Source organism: Atractosteus spatula, chromosome 28, assembly GCF_055471065.1.
Source record: "Atractosteus spatula isolate fAtrSpa1 chromosome 28, fAtrSpa1.hap1, whole genome shotgun sequence".
NCBI classification, from domain to species: domain Eukaryota; kingdom Metazoa; phylum Chordata; class Actinopteri; order Semionotiformes; family Lepisosteidae; genus Atractosteus; species Atractosteus spatula.
The window spans coordinates 5,122,312-5,145,886 of record NC_142733.1 but is presented as its reverse complement, the minus strand read 5'-3'; the positions used below and the strand labels follow the sequence as shown (position 1 = coordinate 5,145,886).

General features: G+C 46.6%; 2 protein-coding genes across 5 annotated transcripts in view; both read left to right on the top strand.

Annotated features, from left to right (window-relative positions):
- Nucleotides 1-2,825, top strand: part of tjp3 (tight junction protein 3) — a 30,088-nt gene extending 27,263 nt beyond the window's left edge. For both annotated transcript variants that reach the window (XM_088907591.1, XM_088907590.1), the window contains exons 29-31: nt 53-583; nt 769-821; nt 1,009-2,825. In XM_088907591.1, coding sequence (XP_088763717.1) covers nt 53-583; nt 769-821; nt 1,009-1,138 — 714 coding nt within the window. In that variant the 3' untranslated portion in view covers nt 1,139-2,825. The remainder of the gene's footprint in view (nt 1-52; nt 584-768; nt 822-1,008) is intronic.
- Nucleotides 2,826-4,005: 1,180 nt separating this feature from the next.
- arhgap45b (Rho GTPase activating protein 45b) overlaps nt 4,006-23,575 on the top strand; it is a 36,433-nt gene continuing 16,863 nt past the window's right edge. Inside the window, exons 1-5 of one of the 3 annotated variants that reach the window (XM_088907621.1) lie at nt 4,006-4,293; nt 9,552-9,912; nt 17,602-17,745; nt 19,287-19,371; nt 22,821-22,893. In XM_088907621.1, coding sequence (XP_088763747.1) covers nt 4,204-4,293; nt 9,552-9,912; nt 17,602-17,745; nt 19,287-19,371; nt 22,821-22,893 — 753 coding nt within the window. In that variant the 5' untranslated portion in view covers nt 4,006-4,203. Of the gene's footprint in view, nt 4,294-5,060; nt 5,248-9,536; nt 9,913-17,601; nt 17,746-19,286; nt 19,372-22,820; nt 22,894-23,575 lie in introns of those variants that run through there. The other 2 variants (XM_088907620.1, XM_088907619.1) reach the window with 2 other exon arrangements.

Genomic DNA, 23,575 nt, shown 5'->3' with positions numbered 1-23,575 from the left:
CGCAGCTCTGTTATTTCCCGGGTTTGTAATTCTCCCGCCTGGCGTTTCGCAGCTGGAGAGCGGCGGAGAGGAAGAGCTGGACGCCCTGAGCCGCTCCCACTCCTCCGACTACCTGAGCTGCGACAGCCGGGCCACGAGCGACTACGAGGACACGGACGGCGAGGCCTACACGGACGGCGAGGCCTACACAGACGAAGACCTGGACGAGCCCTACGACGGCCGGGAGGCGCCGCGGCACGTGGGGGTTTCCCTCGCCCGCTCTTCGGAGCCCGCCGCGGGGGAGGAGGGGCCCCCTGAGTTCGTGCCGGACGACCCCGGGGCCTCCCGGCGCCGGCCGCCCATCCTGCACGTGCCGGAGCCCCGGTCCCGTCGCCAAGACGACCCCGGGGAGCCGTCCCCCGCCAGCTTCTCAGAGGACGACCCCTCCCATTTCGGAACCCCCGAAGCATCAGCTCTGCTCCCCCGGTTGGAAAGCCCCCCAAATCTCAGGGCTTCGGATTCCCTTCACTCTCTCCCTGACCCACCCCCTCACATGACCCCCCCCGGGGGCAGCCTTCCAGAAATCCAGGAGGAAGCCAGTCGGGTAAGTTGGATCTCCAGGGATGGCTCTACTTGCTTGGAAGACCAGGATGTTTGTGTGGATTCAGCTCTAAATAATCCTTCGTGATTTTCCTCCTGTCACAGCTGAATCGCCTTGTTTTTATTTCTCTTTCTGTGCGTTTCTGGATCGGTGAGACGTTGCTAACGGCAGTGCTGTGTGTCTTGCAGGCTGTCATGGCTGAGCCTGAGGAAAAGAAGCCCCCGCAGCCCAAATTTGTGGTGTAAGTAGAGAACCCTTAAACCTGAGCGCCGCTCGTTCGAGAGAGCGGATTGTTTCCCCTGAGGTCCCAGCAAGAGCAGGGGGTGACTCCAGGGGAAGCTCGTGCAGTTTCGCCTGGTTTCCAGGGGGCGCTGCTGGGCTCCAGTTTCCAACCCCCCCCCCCGCCGTTCTCTCTCTGTGCCCGGCAGGCTGGCGCATCACCAGGCGCTGCAGTGGAGGCGCTCTCAGATCCAGGGCAGCGACAGCTCCGACGATCACGCGGACAACGCCGCTGCCGACGATGACGACGACGAGTGGGGCCCAGCCACTGAGCTCTGAGCCCCCCAGAGCAGTGGGTGGGGGGGGCGAGGAGAGGAGGTGAAGATCGCAGCAGGGCCTCTTCTGGGACACGTGGCCACACGGAGACGTGCCTTTCCATCTCTGTGGCCCCCCTGCCTCTGGCCAGCTCAGGTGGTCTTCCTGGCTCCTGCTGAAATCCCTCCCTGGAACGATGCGGACAGGGGGGCCGTTGTCGGACCCCAGTGGCTCTGCAGGTGTCGCAGAGCTGCTGGAGTGCGTTAGTTCGTGTGTTTTTTGAAGGGCCAGAAAAATTAGTTCTGGAAACGAAAGTCTCAGGACATTTTTATTTTCTTTTTAATTTGTAAATGTGTTTTTTTTAGATTTTTTTTTTACTTGCTCTCAAGAGGATTGCGTCTGGCGCTGCTGCGTGGTGCGCGGGTAGTTTGGCGTGGAGTCCGGGACATGGTAGCTCCTGGGTTTTCCCTGTCAAACTGGTTTACGAGGGGGTGATCCTGCTCCCGCTCTGGGGCAGCTGCATCTCGCCTGGTCTGTGAGACTGGACTCCTGCTTGTCTCTGGAATGGGTTTGCAGTGTCATGACCGAGTTGCCTGGAAAAGCAGAAACTAATCGCACCAACAAGAGGGAGGACTTTTGGTGCCCCCTTTGCTCATTAATAACCTAATCATTCCCAGGATCTTATCCAGAGGTTTCTCCAAAAAATCTCAGGTAATCTCCTTCAAACTCGGACCTGGACGTGTGGTTGCTTGATACCAAGGTCTGCTACAAAAGAACGGAACTTTTACATTCTTTTGATATTTTTTTTCTTGTTCTAAAGCCACCTGCGCTATGAAACAACCTGTACTACTTCAGTTGCAGTTGATCACTTTTTAAAATTATTTTAGACCGATTCTTTAGTATAAACGACTATTTTTAACGCTACCATAATGGCACGTAAACCAAGACTGGTAAAAAATGGAGAACGCCAGTCCTTCTGTGTTTCATTTCTGGAGCATCTGTGGCTCTTCGATGGATTGTGACTGTCCTGGCCATGTTTGATTATGTAATCACATCAGTCTGTATTGAGTATACAAGTCTACTGGTACACATTGATTTTTCACGGCCTTCGCTGAGTGTAAGAGCCTATCGGCATCAATATCCCGCCAAGTTTTGGGAATTAAATCATTTTTTTTCTCTATATTAATGCTTTTCCTTTATCTTTTGCCTTAATGGGTGAGGACAGGCTGGACTGCCCCCTCCCCCAGTGGTTGTCATCCCGAGAACTTGGGGAGACTTGAGGGTGAGCTTAGGACGACGAAGAAGCCGGGGGGGGGGGGGTGAGAGGATCATCAGTCACTGGTGGAGCGTGGGTGATGAGTGAGGCGTGTAGGACCATCTCGTGCAACGATTGGTCAAAGACTATGGCCGTTTCTAAACGTGCTACAATTTCCAGCTCAGGCTGCGATTTGACCTTGTTCTCTGGCGACCGATCTGGATAGCGAGAGGTTTCTTCCCTCCCTAAGAAATGTGTCCAACGGAGATGCCAGTCGGGATGATACACTAATGACACCGGAACCAATTAGTGGGGGAAACAAAGGTTACAGTTACATCAATCAGTATGTTGATGAGCATCTTGTCTGTAACACCAATTATTTTTAAACGGAATAAAAATGTTGTAAATTTAGAAGGGAAACAAATGTTTCTAATAAATATTCAGCCTTTTCTACAACTTCCTAGCTTGCCTGTTTTCTGAACTTGTCCGTGCTGCCAGAAATGTAAAATGTACTTGAGGGGCTTGATAAGGTAGGTCTGCCAGTGAGGCAGAAACTTTTTTTTTTCCGGTGTACAAAGGGGCAAGTTGATTCATAACATGACTGGATCATATGCTGAGACGCGTTAAAAGCCCCAGCACATGCTGTTTATTCTAGCAGTCATCTGCGGTGTTTTAATGCCTCTCGGTACATATGAAGTAACAATGGAGGAGTCGGTTTCACAGCCTGAGCTGTAAGAGCCGACTGGTACTGTAATGCAGATCGCAACTGCAATACAGTGCTACACCGCTAGGGGGCACTGATGCAACATCGAGTTAAGTTTACAATGACCTGTACTATCGTCTCCTATTTCCAATCGGTACTTTGATAAATGCAGTTTTGATCAAAGGTCTCGCCTCCGAGGCCCGAGTCGCATGATGTTGTTATTTTGTTAAAATACATGTATGAGAAATGTAAAGGACTTGGAAGATCAAATTCTTTAAAAGTCGCATAATACCGAAAAATTGTCATTTTAATATAAAAACATAACTAGGGCATTCCTAACCGAAGGCTTAGAGTTTAAAGCTCAATCCTTTTAAAAATGAACGCTTTGGTCTATTCAAGGAAGCGTCGCGCACTAAAAGCCCCCTACGATATAGTCGTTAAATTTGCGGTACAAAAAGTATACGCCACCCAAACGCCTCCTAGACAAATTGGCGAACCAAAAGGCGAATTTTTTTTTTTTTAATTTTATTTATGCTTAACAAAAGAACAAACATTACAATACAAACAAGAGTACATATAACAATTCCAAACAAAAATATCGTCAGGGTGCATACTACTACATCAATTCAAGTTATGAAAAAAGATTAAACAAATTAAATAAAAATAATGTCCGCACCGCTTTCATATTTTTGCATTTCGAAATAGTCTGCAAATACCCCCTTACATCCATTTTAAAATACTCAAACACAGGGTACCAAAAGGCGAATGTCTCTCCTGTTCATTTCCCCTCATGTAACTGCACAGAAAAAAAACCCCACAACGCGACGCTGTTTCGGCGACGCGCACCGACATTCAGTCCCCCAATCGGCTGGTGTCGGATAAGTCACATGTGGTGCTTTTTTCTTCTGGTTAGAGAAGGGGGGAGACTTGAGCGGATACGAGCAGCTGCTTGGCTCCGCGCAGAGGCGTCGAGCGTCGCCCGACTGATGCTGGAATCGACCGGAGCGCGCAACCCCACGTAGCGCGGCGGCGCCCCACTTGCTACAGAGAAGCCCACGGTCTGGGGGGCTTGGGGAGGGCGGCTGGAGCAAATAAGACGGGCAGAGGCGCACATACCCACCTAAGGACAGAATGTTCTCCCGAAAGAAACGAGAACTGATCAAAACCCCGTCGATATCAAAGAAGAGCCGGGCAGGAAGCCCCGGACCACAGAACATCTCCGTAAGTTGCGAAGCATCTCTTGCGTCTCTTACCCTTCGTCTTCCGCGATTTCCGAAGTGCAGCCGGACGTCAGTCAGGCACCCAGCGAGACGGCAGGGCCGGAGAGATTGCTAAATTATCCGCACGGACACATTTATCCTGGGGCCGGTCTGGAAGGAAGCGCTATACATCTTTTTTTTTCCCCCCCCTCTTTCTTCGTGTATTTTTAGAAGCCTCACAATTTTATTTAGGACCGACCGACCGTGCATGAGCCTTAGCTTAACCAGTCCCAGATCGTGTTCTGGTGCGCTTCTGAAAGCGAGCGATTTCTGCAAGATAGATGATGAAATTGCCTTTTAACTTAGCTCGGGTACTCTTTTTAAGATTTGCGTCGAAGTCTTTTCCGCGACATTGTGTCTGTGCATAAGAGGGGGTGAAACGCTACTTTTTCCCTCTTTTTTTTAAATGCCGATTTACTTTTTCTAAATGTCAGTTTTAACCTCTGCTTGTAGTTACCGCTTTCTGGTAGCGTTTAATGGAAGGGTCGGATGAATGTTTAAGAAGTGGAAATCTGCACGTTTTGCAGCAGCAGATGTTAAAGGGTCTACGGTCTTTTTTTTGTTGTTATTTTTTACTGGAGATCGTGGGCAAAACAGCTTGAGCCGTATCTGGTCCTGGGGTGAAAAACGTCCAAATTGAGCGTGCTGTGCAGCTAAAAAGCCGGAGCGCTAGCTAGCTGGCATGCGATATTACGACGCCCGTATCTCCTCCACACGGTAACCGAGCTCCGGTGGAGGCGCCTAGTTCTCTTCTCGGGGCGCTATACAGGGGGCGAGGATGCTGAAACGGGGGGCAGGGGCGAAAAACAGCTACAGCCCCTACTCGACCGGCCAGAGAAATAAGAAAACCGTCCAGTCTAAAGCGAAAAGCAAACTGGACATCCTGCCCAACAGACCCAACGTGTGGCTCAAACAGGTAAGAGCTCAGCACCCGCCCAGCACCGCCCAGCTCGGGGCAGTGGGAAGGGAACACGGCCTATTGTTCCAGCGTGGGGGCGACTCGAGTGACACGCCGTCTTGCGTTAAACACGAAGCTGTCATTAACGAGAACTGTTTCTAGTTCGAGGGATGGTAACTTGAATTGCACGGCGTGGTTCTCCGTAAAATGTGTTTTTTTTTTCAAATACTAGACCGTTAAAGCATAATGATTTGTTCATTATTGTATGTACCATAATCTGCGTGTATGAATTTCGCTAAAGGAACATGTCGAACTTTATTCTGAACAGTAAGTGCTAGCGTACGTTACCGATTTTAAAACCACGCGTTTTGCAAAGCGTTTTCAGGAACGTAGAAACACTTTGCACCCGACTGGAACATTGCAGTCACGGAAGAGATCCTGCAGTGGACACGGTAGTCGTTTCCCCTTCACGGTTCGGGCGTGTTCTGACGTGTGGCGGTTTCAGATGATCGCCTGAAGCTGGGGATCAGGCGATGAAAGTCTGAGTCAGTCCTGATGCGCTGGGCACCCGTTACTACTGAAAACGCCCTGTGATGTCAAATACGCTGCACAAAAAATCCCTTTTTGCTCCAGTCATTTTCAGGGGGGTGGGTGGGTGGGTGGTTACATTTTTATTGGAAGATTAAAAAACAGCTTTTAGAGTTACGATTCAATGTTTATATCTTGGACCTGTTTTTTTGTAAGCATCAGTATTATTAATGGCTTCGCTCACAATCAGTCTTTACCTTAGACGTGCTACCCAGTGTCAATTCCTTAAATTCTTATTTCTCAGCCGTGCTTCCCTCTCTAAATTAACTATTAACTAGTACAGTCTACGAGCGCGTTTAGGTTTCCGGCAATAAATTTATCAGATTGAAAGCTTTCCGACTTGTTTCAGTGAAGAAAAGAGGATTACAATGTCATATTGGGGCGAAAACTGAAGTCGTGGGGATGGCGATTTTGTGTACTGTAAATTGGAGGGAGTGGTGTTGTCTCGGAGGAGCAGGTGCCCCCTGCAGGTACCTCGGCAGCGCCGCCTGCTGGCCAGGCCCTGTACTGCTGGGTGGGGAATTTCCGCCTTTTGCCACCCAGACACGCCAAACAGGACGAGCACGCAAGAGCGCTTCCGGCACATGTGGTGTTCTGTCCTGAGTGACTGAGTGTGATGGTTGTTATCTGTGGGTTCCCAGTGCAACGTCCTCTTTCGCCTACAGTTTTTGTTTTATCAGTTTTCCTTTCTCTGAGCTGTGAAGCCATCTTGCCGGTGATATAAGTAGAATGAAGGGGGGGGGAGAAAGCTGACGTGAACAAGTATTTCATTTGTAATATTTATACATGCCTGTAAATGACTCCGTGCAACTCCTGTGAGGGACAATTCAAGTTTTGTTGCAGCTTTCTAAAGCAGCAAAAAAGTACGACTCTTCTCGACATGTGTTGATCATAGCGAGAAAAACGGCCCATAAGTCAGGGCAAAAGGGCACAGATACCATTATTGTATCTGTGGTTTGTGTTGCCATTTCATTTCAGGCGGATGGATGGGATATAACAGATGAATGTGTGACAGAAGTCAAACACGGTGGAGCTCTGTACAGAAACAGGGGAGGCAGGGCTGGTGTTCACAGGTTGTGTGCAATTAATGTGAAGTCATCTAGTAATCTCCTGTCCTGGAGGGGTCATCACCTTGCAGGTATTCATTGCACTGGATCGCGTTGATTTAAACAGTGGTGTGACGGGACAGAGGTATCGCCTTTCAGCCACTTCTTACTTGTCAAAGCTGGGAAGAGCCCCGGGAGACTGGCAGGATTGTGAGTGTACAGTGCTGGAGCTGTGCACCGCTGTCATCCACTAAGATCAGAAAAAACAGGGAACACAAGACATGGGATTGCTGGTCTCGGCAGCGTAGGTCCCCTGCCGCTGTTGTGATCCTCTGTTCTCTGGACGCTGTGGGTGCAGTGAGCGTGATCAGGAAAAGATTGCACCACCGAGTCTTGTGAAAGTGCGTCACCCGGCAGCTGTTTACAATCGGGCAGCTCTGGCTGTTGTAACGCAGCTTTCGTGATCGGAGGGGCAGCGTTACAGAAGGCATCGCGGCATTTTGCGGTTCATGCGTCAGGTCAGGGTTTTTTTTTGGGGGGGGGGGGGGGTTTGTTTGGAGCAGGAAATGAAAGGCCCGATGGTGCAATTGCTAGCATTGCAGCCTTGCAGCGCTGGGGTCTTGGTCTGCTTTCAGGATCTGGGGTGCTGTCTGGGTGGAGTTTGCATGTTTCCCCCATGTTTGCTGGGTTACCTCCGGGTGCTCTGAGTTCTTCCAACAGCCTATAGACCTGCTGGTTGGTTAATTACCGTCTGGGAAAATTGGCCCTGGTGTGAGTGTCAGTGTCTGGCCTGTGATGGACTGGTGTCCTGCCCAGGGTGTACCCTGCCTTGTGCCTGTTGTTTGCTGGGATAGGCTCCAGCTCCTCTGCAGCCTTGTCGTGTATGAAGTATTTAGAAAATGGGGGGGGGGGGGGGGGAGGATGAAATAGGAGAGTCTTCAGCACCAGAACCATCTCTTACTTGTTGTCCACAGGTGTTGAGGTGTTCAGGGGGTTACTGGAGTATGGAGAACTGGCTTAGAGGAGTGCTTTCAGTCCAATTTGGCTTCAGCTAACCCAATTGCATGTCAATTCCTGGGAGGTTCTGTGTACAGTCAGTAAGTGACACGGCCTACAATGAAACTGGAAGTCTACTGATTCTAAGGCTGCTCCAGCTCTGTGATTAATGAGCTTCCCGTGGGGTGTGTGGTGAATCAATTGAGCAGGTTCCTCAGAACAAACTCAGGACATTTCGCCTCTGGAATCCACCCAACTCTCCACTTAATGGCTTTTCCCTTTAAAGCCTTGTTTTCACTTCGTCCATCAAAGTCTTCCAGAAAAACTCCCATTGCATCACAAGATCACAACGCGCAGTTGTGCTGGTGCTCAGTGTCCTGTTTGTGGCTGTGCATGACGAGCAGATTGGCTGGAGGGGTTTTTTTCCTGCTGGTGAATTTGTTATGCTTGGATCAAAGATGACTCGACTGTGCTTTCTCACTGTGTGTGAACTCCACTCTGCGTGGCTTCAAACACAAAATCAAACCGTACAGGACAGCTCAGTGTTAATACGAGAAGCCTGATAGATACTTTATTGATCCCGTGAGGGACCTTGCAGTGCAACAGCAGCTTAACACAAACAACACAGCAACAGTGTAATGAATGATACAATAATAATAATACAATACACACAATACAATCAGTACAGTGAGAAGTGCACTAAGAAGAGTTACTCACAGTCCAGAACACACAAAGAACAAACCAGAACAGACCAGAACAGAACATGCATATACATAAGCACATCAAATTAACATTTTCAAATTTTCAAAATGCCTGAGCTGACTGTTTGCCTATGTTTTCAACATTCAGCGACTTTCAAAATGTTTGACAGAGGTTTTATAACCACACGTTTTGTAAAAAAAAATCCACCAACTTAGAAACACTATACACCTGACTGACTGGAACATTGCAGTCTCTGTAAAATGACGGAGTTTTTGTTTGACCCAAACCGTGTGGTATGTCCTCATCAATCACCTCCTGCTATCAGTGCAGCTTTCCCCACAATATCCTTCCTGCTTATGTATATTGTGTGTCTGGTGCTTTCCATACAGCTCACACTATACTGCGTCTGCACAGCCTGAGGAATGGGGGCGTTTGAACGAGGAAAGGACAGGGGAATTATTTTTAAAAACAAGACATAGTCATTGCAGAATCTTTCCATCATGGGATGCATCACTGTGTTCATAAGTTCTCCATGCGAAGGAGGAAGGAGAGCTTCTTCCAGGAAGTGATACCCTCAGCACAGCCTAGCGATTCCCTTTGCAACTTCTGTATCTGACAGTATAGTGGCTGTAGCCGCAGAGAGCTCTTCAATAAGGTTTACGCATCGAATCGACAGCCGCCCATGAAACGGGCCGAGGAGACCAGATTGGAGGTCCTCATGTGAAACGCTTTACCCTGATCTGCATTTCATTGCTAATAACCCAGCCTGCACTGCTTTGCAATGAAAGCAGTGGCCCATGCTGGTGCCATAACGCCTGTTCTTTTTAGCTTCACAGGATCTCATGAACCACTTCTGTTCTGTTTCTGCACGACCCATTTCTAACCCCTCATTGGAATGTCTGCTTCCATCCTCCCATCACCTCCTCCATCTCATTTCATCTCTCTCTTTCTCTCCCTCCTGTTTTTATAACCCAGCTTTCCGTTCTCCAGGAGCAACCCCGCAAAGACACCGGAGATGCCCCCACAGCCACTGCCTCCTCCTACCTGGACGCCTCCGCCTGTTCTGGAACCCCTTCCCCGCTCTCCAAGCTGGCCAGCTGCCCCTCTCCGGTGGCCACCCTCAAGCGACCGGCTGCCCTGAGCCGCCACGGCAGCGCGGTCGGCTTCCCCCTGCAGGGCACGGGCACCTGGGGGTTCAGCAAGGCCCACAAGGGGCCACTGGCACACAGCCCGACGGCGGAGCACGGGGAGGGCACCGTCATCGAGGTGGAGGACATCTCCCAGCTGTTGCGGGACGTGGCGCGCTTCGCAGAGGGGGTGGAGAAGCTCAAAGACGTGGTTCTGGGGGAAGGTAGGCAGGGATACTCCGCACCAAACTCCTTTGCACTGTCGCCAAGCTCGGACACCCGGAGCATTGTCCTTGCCCTGGCTTTTGTGCAGTAGATCTCTAGCTGCACATTTTTTTTGTTTTTGTCAAGTTGAGGAATGACTGGGGTGAGAGTGTAGTCAATCTGGGAGATGGTACTGCCTTATGCACAGGCTCACATCAATCTATGCATGTGTGTAGTTATGTATAGTATACATTTTTTTTTAAGCCAAATGTCTCATCTGTTATGTCACACTTTAAAGACCTGTGAACTGGCCACATGCATGTGTGTGTGTGTGTTCGAGTTTCTGTGGGCAAACGTTTGTAAGAATCTTTGCACATATGTGCTCCTGTGATCCCCTCGCTGACACCATGTGCTCTGCGTGCTGGAGTCAGGGGGTAGGGCTGACACGGCAGGTTAGCTCAAGCAACCTTCAGCTTCCTCTTGTGTTTGGAGCTTTGTGGCCAACCGCACTCTGGCAGGAAATGAGACTCTTGTTTTTGTCAGCGATACCATGTTTGAGACAAAGTGAAGGTGTGCGTCTTTCTCTCTCTCTCTCTCATGGTGCTTTTTGGGAAGAACATTGTGAAAACTAGGGCCCAGATTTGTTAAGGTGCTTAGCAAATCAAAATTATTTTTAGGGATAGATAGTGACTCAGAACAGTAGTGTTTTATGTGTGGTTTGGCCTGAAGAGAGGATGAAATGTCATGCCACTAAGATGTTTTTTCCAGAGCAACGTAAATGCAGATTAAAAATCAGATATCTTGCAAGTCTAACGTAGAAGAACGTCACGTGCTGTAAAGTTTCTGGGACACCAAGCTGCACGTGCAGCAGAAACAAAGAGTCCATCTGGGGCTTTCGTGCCCGTTTCCTCATTGAAGTACAGCTGCTTTGAACCCGAAGAGAGATTCTTTACCGCAAATGGAGTCACCACAGTGAATGAACCTGGCCTTTGCTTTGTTGAAAGATTTCTGCTCCGAATAGAATTTCCATTCCAGAAAGCTTTATCGAGATGGTCTCAATTAAGCTCAAAGGGAAATGAAGCAGCCCTGAGTGGTGGGAATGACTGTCACAATTCTCAGACCAGAAATAAACTGAAGAGGTGAGGGAACGTTGGCTCTCCTGTGCGCGATCTACCACCTTTAAGAGACTTTTAAAGACACTACCACACCTGTGCTTGGTTAACCTAACTCACACGCGCGATGCCCAGTTTAAACAACGGGCAGTCCTGTTGATTTGTGGAGAGTACAGCGCCTTCACTGACCTGAGAACGGTGACTCCTTTTGTTTCGTTTTCCGAGTTCGGAATGGGGGCTGGGGAGGGGGTGAGGTTGACTCGAAGGGCAGTTCATGCCGGATGGTGGACTCCTCATAAATCTGTTCAGTGCCCCACTGCCAGAACACAGAACAAGCTGGGGAGGGATCAGTTGTCAGGATAACAGAACTTCCTGTCAATGCGGCTATTTTCATCAATGTGGCTTCCTGTTTACAATCTCCAGGCAGGGCTGACTGTTGGTGGTTTGTGAGATAAGCTGTAAGTGACATCTGCCTCGGGGCCTGCTGAGCCTGGGGCCCTAGTTTTTGGCGGGCCAGGAATTGGGCTCCTCTTTTCGGGGAACCTCCCTGTGCTCCTCCTGGTAGAGGCACAGAAACGACCCTGAATACGCCATTTCTTTTTTTAAGGTGCTTACTTTATAAGAACAAAAGGTCTTGCTTTTAAAGAGGGAGAGGTGCTGTATTTTTTCCATTTGTGAACACTTGCATCGATGGTTTATTTTTTAACAGATTTTAAAGCTTCGAAAATTATCTACATCCTGAATCAACATCCTGAATCAATATCGAATTGTTTTTTTTTAGGAACCAGTCTATTAAGAGGACTTCTTCCTTTCCATGCTGGTTTAACCAACATGGAAACATTTGTCAGAAATATGTAGATCTTGGAAATATAAATTAATTGAATCGAAAAAACGGAACAGTGTTTGAGAAAAGTGTTAAATATCAATAAAGTATACACACTTCAACAAAGATAAATTTTAGTAAGATTTAAGGTTTGAAAAATAGCTGAGAGGTTATAGGGGTTTTATATAAATTTTAACTTTATAAATTTAAAAGATTCAAGTCTAATCATCAACTAAATTGAGGATCTTAGTGTCTGATCCTGTAAGGCTGTCTTCTGGGTTTTGTTTAAGCTTGAAATTTAACCTAAGTTTTGTCTACATTAGACATTTAGGATTGTTCAAACGGTCTTTACACTTTCTTGCACAAGACACTCCATTCATTAAAGATGTAGCTACTGATTATTCAGCTGAGAGTCTAGTTATGAGTAGAGCAATTAAGTAGTTACTGAAATGAGAATGTGGAACAAAACCAGAAGACACTGGGACCATTGATCTAAATGAGTGGTTAGGCACCTGCTAATTGTTTAAATCTACTTTTGTGACACTAAAAACACAACAGGTGGGGTTTTATTCATTGCTCACTTATTCTGTAAATAGATTTAAAAATTCCATCCCTTAAGCTAATCAAAATGTGACCTGAGCACCTTTCCCTACCGTTCTGCAACCACATTTAAATTCATCTGTAGCACGAAGGTGTGTCTTTTGAGATACCAGTCAGTGAAGCCGTTGTGGTCAGACAGGTGACTCCATTTCAAGACAAAAAAAACCCATCTATTGAATCTGTACCTGATGTACTTTGGTTTTGGTCTAGTACTTTCGTTTCTGGTCTTATAAACAGCAGAAAAGTCAAGAAAAAATACTGCAGATGTGCTCTAAAGTGGGGGTTCCCAAGGTGTTTGGATGGAACCTTTGCGATGTGTTTTTTTTCCCCCCACTCAAAGGTTGGGGATCTCAAGCCACTTCAAAAACACCGCAGTTAAAAAGCACACCCCTACAGCTTAATGAACTGAACGCAATTAAAAATGTTCAAATGAAGCCGGTGCTTTGGTCAGTTAGGGGCTCGGTTATTTCATTGAGCGCTCGGGTGGACGGAAAACCAGCAGGTGTGAGAGTCCCCAGGACTGGGAGCCCCTGTTGTAAAGGTGTTTTGGGGTTCAGTTTCAAGCCTGTTGAGGCTACAGCTGAGCTCTGAGTGGTGAGGCAGAACGACAGGGGGACATTTCAGCCCCTCAGTCTTGCAGCGCTCGGTACAGAGCGCGCTGGGTTTCAAAAGCGTCCTGGGAGCAACCCTAGAAAAGCAATAAATCCCTTTAATCGATGGTCTGAAAATGTTGTGGAAATCAGGAAGAGGTGTGCGTGGGGGTGGCGGGGGTGTTAACCTAGTTTTGCAGAGAACTCTTCTGAGCGCATCCTGCCTGAGTTCATGCCTGGAGATCTTCCGATAGCTCAGGCCTGACTCAAACATATCCTGTCTGTTAGGCTGGAGCAGGAACCTGATGTGCAAATAAGAGCCACTGCTGTTTTTTTTTAAGTCTTTATTCTTGAAGTAACTTGGAGATGGTTTGCCTGGTCTTATATGACACCTGTTATTTTTCTTCTGGTCTTGACACACGCGACGGGGGCCATTCTCCGGCCCCAGCCTCTGGGCAGTGAGGGGAATTTGTTTTACGCTGAAAGCTGAGCAGAGCAGGGCAGCCACCTTATCTGCCCTCTGCCGGATGGCACCGATTCCGGAAACTGACTTTGTGTGTGTGTGTGTGTTTGTGGGGGTGGGGGTATGCCTGCTCAGTCTGCTCAGGGAGTGAGTGCCTCTTGTGTCGAGAAAAAAAAAAATCCTTTTAGTTAATTAAGGAAAATCCTCTTGGAGGTTTTGTGTTTTCTAAGTCCTTGTGAAGTAAAACATGTTTATAACCCAGGTGGCACAGGGGTTAGCCTTGCTTCCTCACAGTGCTGGGACCTTGGGTTCAATTCCTGGGGTGCTGTCTGTGTGGAGTTTGTATGTTCTTCCCCATTTATGTGGGTTTCCTCCCGGTGCTCCGGTTTTCTCCCACAGTCCAAAGACATGCTGGTGGGTTCATTGACCTCTTGGAAAACTGGCCCTGGTGTGAGTGTTTCTGTCTGCCATGTGATGGCATATCCTGCCTTGCACCTCTTGCTTGCTGGTATAGACTCCCATCCCTCAACTGAAAGAAGTAGTTAGAAAATGGATAAGTGTGTGGATGTTATAACCCAAAATAAATGAATTTAAAAATTGCTTCCTCAACCTGAAACACGAACCTGACTCTGACGTGTTTCACCTGTCACACGTGGGTGACTGAACATAGCACCATATTCCTCTTTTTTGCAGCCTTTTCTCTTGAATTTACGGACATGCTTGTATTTTACAGATACAGTGTTCTACGTCTTAATTTTCAGTCTGGTTTGTGCTTCTTTTTTTGCCTGCCTTGCATTCAGATAAATTCAAATAACGGTATGTATTTTTAAAAACATCTCTCACCTCAGCTTCTGATGCAAGGCTTTGAAATGTGCTGGGAATGATTGAAAATCCACTCTGAAGCAGTACAGAGCCTAGGGCGTGCTGTACAGTTAGTGTGCCGAAGTTGACTAAGTCCGTGGACCTCTTTGCAGTGAGCTGTGCTCCCGGGGGGGGGGGGGGGGTTCTGACTGATTGTCTGGACCACTGGTGCAAGAGCTACTGAGCTGCAGACAGGAAGAGGAAGCTAGCAAGTTACAGAGCTGCAGCAGGAGATGAGCTCACGGCATTAACAGGCATTTCAGAAATTCTGTGGCGTTAACCAGTCCTCAGAGACCCGCACAGCCGTCTTTGCATTGAAAAACCGAAGCTGCCTCTGGTTTTATGGCGTTGTAGCTCTTGGGTTGTAGCGTTGAGTGTGTGTGAGGCTTTCCTGTGGGGTTCTATGCCAGGACTTCAGCTGCATGGTTAAGACAGCTCTGACAGCCAACCAGTCGAGTTAGCCAAGCAAAGTGGGTGGAAACAAATACTTTTCTGTGCATCTGAACCTGAATGTCCATTCCTGCTGAGATAAAGGGGGGCAGTATTTTATCTTATGTGCTTGGATCAGCCTAAACTCTTTATCCCAATGTGCACGACTCTCAAAAGAAAGTTCCCAGTTGCCACAGCTGTGCTCTCTCTTCCCCCAAGTTCTAAAAAAAAGCCCCGAGAAGCTCTGTAGCAGATGTTTCTCAGCCTTGTTCACGATGGCAGAGCTCTCAGAGTTGTTCCGTTCTGAAACAGCTAGATAAGATCCTTGGATCAATGAGCTCCTGCAAACTAAATGAGCTAGATGAGCCGAATTGATTTTTCTGGTTTAAAATTACGATGTTATGTTCTGAGCCCATCCTTAATTATGTATCTGCGGTAATTATCAGCCACTCAGAATAATCAGCAAGCTGTGTCTGCCCTAGTCCTGCTGTACTCTGGATTCAAAGGCAACAATAACATATGGGATTTCAATTTGAAGTGAAACTATTCTCTAGGTAAACCATAGCCCTGGGGAATCACCAGGGGACTACATTATGTATTTATAGATGGACGGCCAGATCATATCACTGTGCCCTTTGAAATTGTGTTTAGCACCTGTCCCCTGGTAGTGTGGTCGGTACACTGTTTGCTGTTCAGAATCTGAGTTGCTGTGGAGGCTTGAGTGGTTGTAATTGTAATGACTTGCTTGCACGTTGCACTAGTAATCAGTTGACCATGCCCTGCTTCAAGCCAATGATTATGTTAGCGCTCTCACTGGGACGATCCCACAGCGCCAGAATAACTGAGAGTGCCCTCTGTGCTTGGAATGGGGGTCACCCACATTGTGTTACCATCATGGTGCTTTAGACTGGTGCTGGTGAACTTCAGAAACTGTGCACTTGCTCAGTCAGGTGTCTCACTAATAAACGTCCCATGGAAACCCTGACCTGTGGCCACATGTTCCGCCAGTGTCACAAGTGAAAAAAAAAGGGAATCGGGAACTGAAATTGTTTTAATTTAAAACACAGGATTAAAGCTCCAGTGGGGGGGTTGTATAAAAACCTACATTTTGATCGCTGTAACATTGGACATCTTTGACATTTTGGATTTTAATGTCATGTATTGTCACACAGCTTTGTTAAGTGCCTTGGGGCCACCTTGTTGTGAAAGGCGCCATATAAAAATAAATTGAATTGAATTGATCGTTGTCTCCATTTGAAAATAGAGATCACTGAAAGAAGGTCTGTGTATAAAGACATAGATGCATACAAGAGATAAATATTTAATCAGGGATTGCAGGCTTTTACATCAATGCCTCACTTAGGCTGCGGATGCTAATCGAGGCAATTGTAGCCTGGGTTTAACTGTTGTGCGTTCCCAGGAATAATATTTCTCACATATGAGTAGCATATGAGGGCTTCTTTGGAGTGCTGCTTTAAAAATACCTTTGAAACAGAAAGGATTGAATTTTTAAAATACTGAGCAAATGCATAGCATTTGGCTCTGCCCCAACATTCAGTCGGAGTTTGTGTAGATTAACCACTCTCTGTAGCTCATTCTCAGGGTCTTTAAACTTCTGTTTTGATCTCGTGAGTTTTGAGACTTCTTTTTGAAGACCGATTACTGGCTGTGCAATATGCGGAAGAGTCCTGCCATGCTCCAGTTGGCTGACAGATTGCACTGTTATTTATGCCATTCTGCCTTTTGCACAAACAGTAACAGGATGTACATCTACAGCCTATACTGACTGTTCTCTTTCTGCCTCTGCCTGGCCAGTAAGCACTATGGTTAAAAAGTGCTAAGAGAACCACTCTAAGCAAAGCATTGCTGTGTTTCAATATTTCAAAATGTAATAACATCATAGAAATCTGTGCATAGAATGGATGTAACCACACATTTGAAATCTCAACAGTATACAGTGTTCCAACCCCAAAATCTGGTTGTGAGTGTCTCATACGCCATAAAGAAACACATTTGAACCTGACCACTACAGTAGCTTGCCTGCAAGAGACTCTTATTGTTGGCACACAGATACGTGAGACACACGTTAATGCAGACTATTAAGTGAACCTAACATGTCCTTGGACTGATAATGGCATCAGCTGATGTCTTATTGAAGGATATTTGCCAACTACAAGAGCAATTGACTGTGAAAGTAATACCAACCAAAAAAGGAATTGGGGACTGGAAATTGGTTTTATTTTGTGCTATGTCCTGCAATCTGACATTTATTTGTAGGTACAGGATGAAATCTTTGTGACGTTTGAATAAATTGTCCGTTAGCCGATTGGCATCAGTGTTATTTTATTTTGTGTTGTGATGTCTGGTTAAAGAAAGGATTTTCCGAATGTCCTTCATGCTCAGCTCTGAACTCTCCTGTTATCTCAGCACCTGGGCTTTGAAAATCCCTCTTTATTACCTCATCAAGCAGATAGACGCTCTGTTTTTATTGAGCTGTATGTGGATTGATTAAAATAATGTCCAGGGCACTGAGCACTGTGTATAAATGTTCAGAGCACCACTCTAAGCGCCTTGCTTTGATGTACTTGGAGTTAGTTCCATTGGTGAAGCAGTTTCTCATTTCTCTCCCTGATCTGCTGTGCACTGTGGTACCAATACCTGTTCCCAGTTCTGAGTTTTTGGGGTGTTTGGACAGCCGTCCAGCACTGGCTGCTGAGCAATGGTTTCTTTACCGCTGATGTGCATCCATGATCTAAATGGGGGTTTTCAGGTTTCCCAGGCTGTGTTCCAGTCCCAGCTCCTTTGACCTGGTCGGTCTTCCTGTTTTGCAGATAAACAGGAGAACAGGAGGCCTCTTGCCCATGAGTGCCTGGGTGAAGTGCTACGGATCTTGCGCCAGGTGATCAGCAAATACCCGCTGCTGAACACGGTGGAGACCCTCACTGCCGCCGGCACCCTCATCTCCAAGGTCAAAGGTAACGCACCCCAGACTCCCTGCCGGGCCACCCTTCGCTGCTCCAGTGCAAGAGAGCTCCTGACCCATCAGCCCGATTCACAGATATTAAAGCAAGGCACATGGGCTGTACAACGATCTCTCAAACTGGACATCAGCTGCTTGAGCTCTGCAAATTGCCTGTTCATTCAGGCCTGTCCGCTGTGGAACGGGTCTAAACCAGGGCCCATGCATGTGCTTCCCTTCCTAACCCCTTTTTCTAACTTCCTGATTAAGTTGATACCGGGTGGAAGTGGCGAATCACTTCAGTGGAGTGAATTAGAATAGCTCTGGGTGGAAGCTTCTCTCCGCTAGGGGGCAATCGGAACAAGACTGAAGCCCTGCTGTGATCTTATCCATGGCTTATCAATGGGATGGGTCTGTCTCACAGATCATTGCACTAAAGAGTCTGGCTCATACTGTGCCTGTTGTCAGAAGCCCATTAATGGCACAACATGCACTTACATACATTAACAGGGTCTTAGAGCAATGGCACTCATTACCCTGAATGCCTACTGCCTGCAATGTATGAGTAGATATATATGGAACTAAATTGAACGCCTTCTAAAAGTCTATGCTGTATCTGTATGATCTCATTATATCAATTACTGCTGTGGCTTAAAACAACCAACACTCTTGGCTTGTATTAACTTATCTTCCTAAAGTTTCTTCTTTAGTTCATGAAGCAGCTTCTCACTTCTCTCCCTGCGGCTGTGGTAATATCGACCAAACTCTTTTTTTAGTTTATTCCAGTGCACTTTTCTTTCCCTTTCCCTCTGCCATTCTGATATCCTTATTTGTCTGTGCTGGCAATTTATTGCACTTAAAGTTCCTCTAGCTGGATGTTTGTCTCTTTAAGGCAATTTAATAAAGTGCATGCAATATTCGTAAATCGTTTTGTGTATAACAGATGTCACAGTGTGGAAAGGACACTCCTGCAATAACACCATTAACCAGGTCACACAGGAGGATGTGGAATACTCTGTATTAATCACTTCCACCTCCAGCACAGATGTTATGGTTATGCCACTGCAACATGTTCACATCAGCCCTGGTGTGATTTTCCAGTTCATTGGTTTTCCTGTTGCAACTCATCCCAGATGGCCAAATAAAGTTACAGCAGCAGAAGCAGAATTAGAAGAAAGCTCGGACTCACTACAAAACATGGCGATCCAAATTGAGACGACTCCGGGGAGTTCTGTCGAAACATTACAGTTATATCCCAGTGTTGTCATAAGCCAAACATAACATCAACGCAACACTGCTGCAACACTCCCCTGGCAGTTTGGGATTTCGTAATATTCTGACATCTTGAAAATGGGTGCTAAACATCCATGCAAAGGTGAGGGACTTTGAGTCTGAATGTCTCACGTAAGCAGAACTACTCCCTTCCAGTAACGTTGTAAGAACTTTTTCTAAAACACTGTGTCTGACGTAGCCAAACCACAACCTATTAGGAAATGTCGGTACAGTGTTCTGTGTTGCCTGGAACAGAGAACTTGATGACTGTCCTCTCTCTTGCAGGCTTCCATTATGAGACCACTGTGGAGGCGGACAAGAAGGACTTTGAGAAGGCCATTGAGACGATAGCCGTGGCCTTCAGCAGCAAGTGAGTGGCCCTCCCCTGTTATTCTACTGCACTCCGATTCAAGCTTGTTCCATCCTTCCACCATTGTCACATGGCTTTATTCAGTACAGGGTCGCCAGGGACATCAGAGCCTAACCTGGCGAGCAATGGTATGCCAGTCCATTGCAGGGCATGCACACACACCCACACCAGGGCCATTTTTTTCCAAGAAGCCAATTAGCCTCTCAGCATGTCTTTGGACTATGGGAGGAAACCCATGTGAATACAGGGAAAACATGCAAACTCCACACAAACAGCACCCCAGGTTGTACCCAAGGATGCAAGACAGCAATGCGAACCACTGTCTCGCCCATACCTTCTGTTCCATTTATCCTTATTTAATTAAGCTACAGCCATTCAGTCAATTTATTTACAGATCAATTAAACAATTAAGTGTTACACTGGATCAAAGACCTACAATAGAACTGAACTGAAGTGCCAAGGTTGTGTATTGTACAGGAGTGATATTAGACTCTAAGATCCAGTTTGTGTGAAACAGGCCTAGATTAGTTTCATTTGCTGCAGCACATAATGTCTTGGGGGATTAGGGATGACGTTCACAACAAGTTTGTTTGAGCCTATTGCCGAACCACCAAAAGTTTGCAAACTTGTGTGGTGTAAGTTGAAGGCGAAATATCAATGTTCCAAGCAACAAATCACAAAATATTGTGTCATTTATCCTTTCCTGATTAGCAACAATGCACTGCAGCAGGCACCAGCATGCTAAACCACAAAACATGCTCTGCCATGCTTTTGTGCTTAAAAGCTTAAAAGGCCTTTCTTGAAAGATCTTGGGACACTGGCTTCAACAACATGGCTGTGTAGCTTGTTCCACACTACGAACACCCTTTGAATCATTGCATGTGATTTAGCCAGTTCCTTTCCAACAGATCACAAGTGAAGGCAGAAAGAATTCTGCGTGCCTACAAAAATGCAGAGTTGAACCAGCAAAAAAGAACTCGGTCCTCTTTGAAGCGAGCTGAGTTTCTTTTGCAGTAAAAGTTATGCATGACCACATAAGATACCGAGTTCATTTCTGTTTTCTTTATAGCGGTTCTTTCCAAGTGAACCAAGTTTGGCTAAGAGGAGAACTGTATGTCACAAGGCCTCTAATGAAGCATTAAAACAAATTGCCATCCCAATAGGGTTTCTGAGCAGCGAGTTAATTTCGTTTTGCTGCGGCAGTAGACTGCTTGTGCAGACAGGAAGTGCCAAAAGAACAAACCTTTTAAAAGCTATTTGCATGTGGCTGTTGCTGAAACAGGAAGGTAGTGGATGGGTGAGAGGGTTATACGTTGTGTTGCTCGAGCAAGAAAGAAATAGTCAGGACAGAAACCTGAGTGCTGACAGTTACAGAAACCTCTGAGTCCGATGCTTTTTCGTTTAGCGCCGCGGGCCCTGTTGAGCAAGCCACCATATTTTTCTAAAAAAAAACAAACCCGAGTTGATTTATGAAAACTGGGAAAGCAGAGTTCCAGTTCAATTCAGTTTAATTCAGCTCAAAACTTTGTCATATCAACAAAGCTGATTAGAATTTGCTCCAGCGAAGCCCGAATAAAAGCAACAGAAACAACAATGTTACACTTACACAAACACAGTGCAGATTATTCAGTCAGTCCATCTTCGGCTCGAAGTTTCATGTCGGCTTAATGTATGCAGCAGTGCCCTGGTTTCTGTCTCTGCTTAAACAGCAATCTGGCAAAAAAACAAAACGTAACATGCTCTCAGGATGAGGGAAATGGGGAAGTGAGATCACAGGGTGATAACTGTTATTGTCAGAGGTAGGGAAGGTAGTTCTCCTGGCCAGGTGGATAAAAGACCAGAGTAGCTTCCTGGTCTGGCTGGCGAGGCAAGTGAGGGCACACTGTTCCAGCTCGGGCACCCACAGTGTGGTCGGTGTCCTGAGGCCCATGGGGAGAGACAGGGGGACGATGCAGACCTTACAGGTGCCAGGGCCTGCAGTGTGCAGAAGCAGGAGGTAGGGACGGCCCTGGACCAGGGCTAGGGGGCGCAGTCCCAGCTTTTAGGCCCTGCTGGAGGCTCAAGGTAAACACTTGGGTTACCATTGTATGCAATTATTATGAGCTTTTTATGAGCATTAGCACGGTAGTCAGCAAACGATTGATTTGTCAATTTTACATGTTACAGCATATAACATTTATCTTTAAGAATGTTACAGGAACTAAAAGGAGAATCCTTTAAACTACACTTATTTTGTAATTAAAAGCCTCATTTATGTCTGTTGTCACAAATTATAATCATAATGTTCTTAATAAGTCAAATTATTTGAGCCTTTAGTGTGTAAAATAAATATAGGATGCAGATCACCTGTAGAAAGTTTATCTGTGGAGATTTAAGACCTGGATTGAGGGAGGTACTGTGAAGTAAGACGTAAGAAATGACAGTCACCTCAGTCGGTTCTTCCTGCCCTGTTGCTCAGATCACCGTGCTCTGTGCCTGTCTGACAATGTAGCACTGATGTGCTTGGAAAGTGGAGTTTGTGGGATTTCTAGATAAAGGAGCTGGGAAATACTTGCTCTCCAGGACTTGAGGATTGGCATGTAATAGATGTGTTATTTGAATTTATGTAAAATTCTTAAATGGTGGAGTTCTTTCTTGGTGTATTTTTTAACTATAGATTATAGAATTGCATATCACGACTCGGTTCTGAAAATTGAGAGATTCGTAGTTCAGCAGATTTTATAGGTTTTGTTTTTAGACCATCAGTCTCTTGGCCTGAATGATTTAATGGTTCTTTAATTCTTCTAGAGATTATTTGGCACAACACTGAATATCTTTAAGCCCTCAAGCTTCATCAAAAACTTAGGTTTAATCTCTTAAACAAGTCAGTTGATCCAATCAGTCCACCTAAAGGGTATAGTAAGGTTGTATATGGTGACCCATAAGACTGTCTGGACTGGGGCTCCCCAAGAACAGGGTTGGTGACCCTCTGACCTAAATCATTTTAACACAACTGTGCTATGTGAGGACCTGAGATATAGATCTAGGCCTTCAAGAAGAGCTGAGCTCATCTCTTTCTCTGCCGGACTTACAGGGCAGACACGTGTTGTGTTCCTTTTGATCAGTTGAAATCCTTGCTTCTGGTGCTGGTGAGTTTTAGCTTTGCCCGGGTTTTGTGACTCAGAATGTGATTCTAATGTATGTGTTTATGTGTGTATGTTGCTCTCTCTTGGGTGTTTCCAGAAATCAGTTTTTCCTTTCTGATGTCATTGAGAAACACAGTAAATGTCTAGCCCAGCCTTACAGTTCCCCAAGCCCTGATCGGTATTGAGCACTAAAGCTCCGTTTGACTGTTTTAAAAACTGTTACCAGTGATTTCCCTTCCTCGCACCCTTTGTTAGAGCAAAGCTGTGGATCATATTCAGTTCCTGTGTGTCTCAGTCTTATCTCATTTTCTCTCTCTCTCTCAGTGTGTCGGAGTTGCTGATGGGGGAAGTGGACAGTAGTACCCTCTTGTCTTTACCCCCTACGGATAAGAGCAGAGTAAGTCTGTTCTTGCTGTCTTGGTGTCACATCCTTGCCAAAAACTTATTCTCCCTTTCTCCTTTTCCCTTTCAGTTTGAGCACACACGTAGTTTACTTAGGAAACCACTCCACCTACATTTCAAGTGCACTGTTGCAGTGCAGGTTGCACGGTGAATACCCACATAAGAAAAGCCCTCTTCGCTTTCCGACAGGATCCCCTTAGTTCGCTGCAAACGTATCTTGCAACGCTAGCATGTTAAAGCACCTGGACTGTCTGCTGCCCTTCTGCCTTCCTTGTTGCACAACCCAACATGTCCTTTCTGCGTGAGTCTCTGTCATGTGCTGTCATGGCGTATCGCTCCTGCATGAAATCTCATCAAAGGGGAATGAGAGGAGAGGAAGCGTGGGGTGGGGGGGAGTATATTGGTGGCGCACAGTGCGATTCGGATTTTTGTCCGACATCGATATATGCCCCCCCACGGTGCACGTCCTGCAAACCCAAACTATTTTCTTCTTTAGTAGCTTTCTTGCTGCCTTTTTTTTATGTCTTTCTGGCTGAATGAGCTTGCGCTGTCGAACACAGCAGTCGTGGCAAAGGAGCGGCACCTTCGCGATCAGACCTCATTGTGCGCCACTCTCCCCAGAGCGGATGCTGCCAGGTCTGTGTGTGGGCAGCTTCCTGGCACTGGCTCTGCGACGC